Source organism: Adiantum capillus-veneris, chromosome 11 (assembly GCF_014529385.1).
Source record: "Adiantum capillus-veneris isolate H3 chromosome 11, ASM1452938v2, whole genome shotgun sequence".
NCBI lineage: Eukaryota > Viridiplantae > Streptophyta > Polypodiopsida > Polypodiales > Pteridaceae > Adiantum > Adiantum capillus-veneris.
In genome coordinates this window covers 88,107,125-88,113,124 of record NC_140941.1, presented here as the reverse complement: position 1 = coordinate 88,113,124, position 6,000 = coordinate 88,107,125, and the positions used below count along the sequence as shown (strand labels likewise).

General features: G+C 44.4%; 1 protein-coding gene across 1 annotated transcript; it reads right to left on the bottom strand.

Moving 5' to 3' along the window:
* Positions 1-1,449: 1,449 nt before the first annotated feature.
* LOC147447605 (uncharacterized) lies at positions 1,450-3,914 on the bottom strand. The gene has a single exon (XM_086523322.1). The coding sequence runs from the start codon at positions 3,481-3,483 to the stop codon at positions 1,960-1,962; it is 1,524 nt and encodes a 507-aa protein (XP_086379448.1). The 5' UTR covers positions 3,484-3,914; the 3' UTR covers positions 1,450-1,959.
* Positions 3,915-6,000: the final 2,086 nt, after the last annotated feature.

The window sequence follows — 6,000 nt, the reverse complement described above, 5'->3', positions numbered from 1 at the left end:
CTTGGCTTTCTCCTCCTTGAAACTACTCCTTGCACGTGGGTTGCGACTGAGGATAGTTGAATGGCCTACCGTTGCATGTGCATGCAAAATGGGGCAAACAAATTCATAGTCTAGAGGGATTTCTGTGGGGGGCGGGGGGCGGGGGGGGGGGGGGGGGGGGGGGGGGGGGGGGATGGGGACTTTCCTCCTTATGCTGTTGGAGGCGATGGGAGTCCCATAGACATCTACAAGAGTTTTGTGACATATGGAGCTCAATGGAACCAAGGGTGGAAATATCAATGTAGCATTGATAGTCGCTTTTGAATTTGTACATTTGACTATCTGTTGGCCCAAGTTGGTGTAGAGTAATTGCAAGATTACCACAAATTTGCGAAGAGGCAGAAAAAAGGGCAAAGACAAGCCAGCCAGTAGCATTATGTGTAGAAGATGGCCGATGATTACGAACATCAACATACACATTCCATGGAAATGTTATTCAAGATTGTTATGGCTGATTGCAAACTTAGGGAGTGACTATCGTGCCATGTAACATCTGCTGCATAGATCCATACTTCTGAAGCACTTTCAATTGCACAAAAAACACCTTGTCACAGTACTTGGTACTTATATAAATGCATAGTGTCTTTACTCAACAATAACAGAACCATATTTCCCTACCGGTCTATTGACAAATTTTCTCCTGAAAGTAATGGTTATAGGAGAGTATTGTTCGCTGTAGGGAATGTTTCTAATGTCCTTCAAAACGTAGTCTTTTAACAACCCCCACCTATAACACTTCTTCGCATCTCAAATTCAGATGTATGCCCAATTCAATATTATCGGCGAAGTGCTCCTATGTAGCTTCTCAACATTTCCAAACATGTTTTTCTCCCAAACGATGGTCAGCTGAAAGTTTTATCGAGGAAGCATAATTGGCAGAGCAAGGTGAGAACTGCCTCTTCCAATCCTTCCTCATGTCATCGTCCAAGAAATAGGTGGACACCCCACACCCATGACATGATCACTGCCTTGCCTATTCCTCACCAGTATGGCTTACAAAAACGGCGAAACACAGAAAACCCAACACCCCCCCCCCCCCGGGGGTGCATTTTGAATTAGAAAGAAAAAAAACTATTGCATGAGCTAGTGAACAAAAGCATTCCCCAACAGAACCAACTGGATTTGATGGTAACCTCAAGCTACATCACATTGACTAAACCCTTCGCTCCATTGATCAATTCAGTGATAGCCTAAACAATCTACAAGTCCTTTGTAAAATTATATTGCCAGGAGTCCGCATAAAACCTGTGCGTAAGGAGGACTTTCCTTGATACCCTTCCCAACCTAAATTTTGAGCAGGGCTTTCCTTGATACCTTCCCAACCTAAATTTTGAGCAATTTCCTTTCCACACAAGAGTTAAAGATAGTGAAGTTCCACATGCTACATCTACAAGAAGCTTTACATCGATGGTCTTGTCACAAAAACTGCATTAATGTTCATGCATGCATTACTAGCTCAGATCAGTGTTTATATGGAAACCCTCCCAACCATCTTTACATTACCTCTGCTGCATCTGACTTTCATCTGTTTTTAGCAAGTCATATTTCCGTCAGGTGGCCATGGCAAGCATAACCGTAAAAAACAAAATTAACCACATAAAGTTGGAGAAACATTTAATTATTACCGGAGTAAATCAAGTCATTGTCATGAACAAAGCCACCACATGAAATGTCCTTTCTTGCGGATTGAAGTGATAAATGCCCTGGTAGCCCTTCCATCCATGACCTCTTTGATTACCTCCTGCACAAGCAATTTCTCGCCACTATAGACTTCAAGATGCTCATTAAGCTCACCCCAACCAGAACTACTGAGATCGTCATCACATAACCTCATCTCAATATGCCTGTTACACCTGGAATATGCCAAGCAATAGTGAATGAACGCATTTCACTATCTGCGACAACACTCGACTTGCTTTCCTAATAATCACCCACTCTTTTCATGTTTGACGGTAGCTCATTGCGAAGCCCCTCCAGCATTGCACAGCTTGGAGGCGGCACGCTAATGTTATGAGTGATGCCATGCGTAGCCATGTATGCTTGCACTTCTTGAGACACCATATCTCTCATCATAGCCAGTAGGCCTGTGTTAACAGATGCTTGCCATGCCACACTCTGTGCAGCGGGTGAGATCACTTGAGCGACAGCAGAATTCACTGCTGAAGTAATGAGATCCATGGCATCTTCAGCCCTCAAGTAGCTGCCTGGTTCGAAGGTAGGTAAAGCAGTGGGTTGCGGTGGTAACAGTAAAGAACCTGGCGGCGGCGGGTAAGGGGGGCCCATTGCCATTCCTTGAACGACATGTGGACCTTGGGGTGATAAGTCATTACTGTTGGTTGATTGGACCAAAGGGAAAACTTGCTCACTTTTGCCATCATGATGATCATTTTTAAGACTAAGTGGAGCCACATAACCCCTCTGAAGAGAATACACAGAGCTTGGGCTCAAACTCATCTCTTGCTTCACATTGAAGTTCATACCCGCCTCATGCTTGACATTAAGCTCATCACCATGACCACACATTATGTGGTCAAAGCAGACACTCTTCCCGGCTGATAACATGCGTCCATCTTCACAAAAATTTGCATAGTTACCACTATGTTTATGTGAGTGGTGTTGGCCATCGTGCTGCTTGGTAACATCACTCCCAGGAAGAGAGAGTGAAAGTGACGTAAATGGATCTGTTGTTGTACTAGAGCTGCAAGCCTCTGGTACTGCCCCCTGCTGTTGAAGCTGCTTCAAATGTACATACGAGAAAAATGCCGAGGGTCGGGGCACCGGTTTAAGAACAAAGCCCCCATTGCCGTTGAAATCTGTGCTACTCCGATCGGACACAACAGGAGAATCAGGGCTAAAACTAAGCTTCCTTAGCTTATTCACCTCCCATGAGCTACCCTCGTCCTGCACGCTATCATCAAGCGAGGATAGCTCCTTGATATGCCTCTTTCTGCCATCAAAGCTGCTACAGATCTCATCATCTTCGTCTTCATCGCCGTCTTCAAGCTCCTCTAGCTCCTCCTCCTCAAAGTGCGTGTTTTTTGAAAGTTCAGCATGATTTTCACAACCTTTAGCTTGCAGACATCGTTCCGCTACACATCGCCTCCGAAGAGTAGAGTTCCAATGATTCTTGATGGCGTTATCCGTCCTCCCAGGTAGCAAGCGTGCAATGGTGGCCCATTTGTTGCCATGCAGAGCATGGGCATCCATAATGGTGCGATCCTCTTCAGGAGTGAAAGGTCTGTGCTCCACCTGGGGGCTGAGCTGATTGCACCAGCGGAGGCGACAGGATTTGCCAGAACGCCCTGGAATGCCTTTGCTTATGACAGACCAATTCCGAGCACCATACTTGGCAACAAGGCGATGCAGGGCCAAATCTTCATCAGGGCTCCATGGGCCTTTGATGCGATCACGGTCATGAACAGAAGGCAACTTAGGGGTCACCATTGTCACCCAAAAGCTTGAATGTAGGAAAGAAAGGGGGCTGCTGCTATGTACAGGAGGTAATAACCGCGTATAAGCTCGCAGAGAAAGAATCGAAATAACGCAGACAAACTACCCAGAAACCCTCAGAAATATGTACACATACACAAACAGCCAGTGCTGCTTGGCGGTGGAAGCTTGCTGCAACTTGAGTAAAGAGCTTGCCAGCTATGGCGCCTGGCGGTGTACTCTCTCTCTCTCTCGGTCTCTCTCTCTCTCCCTCCTCAAAAAGAAAATCGCTTGCGCCGCCGCGCGGGCGCGCACACAAAAGGGAGAATGTACACACACCCACACACACACACACACACACACACACACAGCTAGCGCTGCTTTGGTACCCTTAAAGAAAGAGATCGCCAGCTATGGCGGTGTCCTCTTTCTGACTCTCTCTCTCCGTGTCTGGTGTAACAATTTGGCATGTAAAACTCATGCGCCCATCGGCCCATGCCCTATTACCTCATTGCATCCCGCCTGCCACGCCCATGCCGGTCGCCCATATTCCCACTTCTACCGGAGTGTCAAGTTGTTACTGGCGAATGTAGACCTTGAGCGGGATCCACGGCTGAAATTGGGGTTCGTAATCTAGGAATGCTCTTGACCGTCCGATTTCCCGTGACCAAGGTAAATTGTGCACCCAACTGTTGATTTCGAATGTGAATTGATGTGTAAATTCGAGTAAACAAAAACTCATTGTGATCTAGGTGATGTGAACTCTGCAAGGTATGTGCACTGCATTTTGGTGGTGTGAACTAAATGCGAACTTGGTGTAAACCCATAATCAACTCAGTGTGAGCTAAGATCGTAGGTGTGATGAAACTACTTAATATAAGGCTATCTTTTTCCTTCCTTAACAAAACGTGTGTGCTACCACAGTGGTAAGACATCCGTTTCGTGATTGGGAGATCATGAGGTAAAAAACCCCACCCAGTCCATATTTGATTGGATGATCCACAACCAACAATGAACTAAAACCGTAGATCCCCTTCAAAAAACGACGTGTCAATCAATGTTGTGGATTGTCCACCCCTAGTTCACTAGAAGATCAATGGCCAAGAGCAGTGCTCACATATCCAGGTTTGTAGTGTACATTTTCTAGTTGAAAATGAGACATATCAGCTAGTTTCAATAAAAGTTGTTTTCAAGGTCAAAATTTGGGCATTTTAGTTATAAATTCTAATCAACACCTTAATCTTGGGCATAAATCATGGTCCTCTCATTGTATTGCAATGCCAAATTTCAACCATGGACACCCACTCAAAGGAACCCGTGATCCATGTGAACTAAAAGACGGGGCTTGCCATAGTACATTCCGGTGTTGTGTGCGGTCAAGCCTTAGTGAAGACTAGTCTTTTGGCTTGGTTGAGGGTAATCTTTTTGAGCAAAATAATTGATTGGCAAAACTGATTTTTCTAAGCTAACTGTTAGACATTTTGATTGGTGAATGAGATAGGAAGCACTCATTAAGTTGTAAGGTCCCATTCAGACTGCACACAGATAGGAAGCACTCATTAAGTTGTAAGGTTCCATTGAGACTACACACAAATAGGAAGCACTCATTAAGTTGTAAGCTCCATTTCAGACTGCACACAGACACGAGCACTACTTTCCATCCAGAAATGCTAGCGTGGGTGAGATTGTTCACAACATTGGTTCACACTCTATAGATGGCTTGATGCACTGTTTGCGAGGAATCCCGTAGTCCGAGCAAACTTAAAGCTGACATTATGGGGCAATATCACTACGAGTACATCAATACATGTACTAGCTTGGACACAAGTGAATTTGAAGAGTTTAAAAATTTTGTTCGTGTTTTTGAATTCTCTCTCTCTCTCTCTCTCTCTCTCTCTCTCTCTCTCTCTCTCTCTCTCTCTCTCTCTCTCTCTCTCTCTCTCTCTCTCTCTCTCTCTCTCTCTCTCTCGCGTTGAAAGTTTACACTATTGTCGGAAAGAACACACAAAGAGCCTGACATGGAAAAAGGAAAAATCAAGGCCTATTGTCTCGAAGCACAAATCAAGGATAAACAACCTAGCATGCATTGTTAAAGATAATAATTATTCCAAGTATAGTTTCTAGCTTTGAACACATTGTAGATCCCCTATTCTATGATCAAGAGATTTGGATTTGGAATTATGTGTTTTTGGGTTTGTTTATAATGTTCCATGTGCCTCTGGTTACCATCAATTTATGGAGGCACACATACAAATATGACACCATGCGATTCACATTGTCTTAGTCACAACTTTTTAGGCCTTGCCTTGTTGTATTGTTCTATATGCCTCATGGCTACCATCAATCCTTGGAGGCAAAAAATTGTATATGAAAATCTTGTACACATTCTTTCAAGAACAAATTCTCACTGCATTGTGCGTTGCTGCATTGCAACTCACAGAAGAATGTAAAATTGATAGATGGAATATCCAAGCTTGAAGTAAAATAAAACATGAAGACGAGGGAGCTTTGGAGCTCAAGACCCAATGCTAG

What these genes read in the sequence shown, in the direction of transcription:
- LOC147447605 (XM_086523322.1), bottom strand. Translation starts at nt 3,483, where the DNA reads ATGGTGACCCCTAAGTTGCCTTCTGTTCATGACCGTGATCGCATCAAA.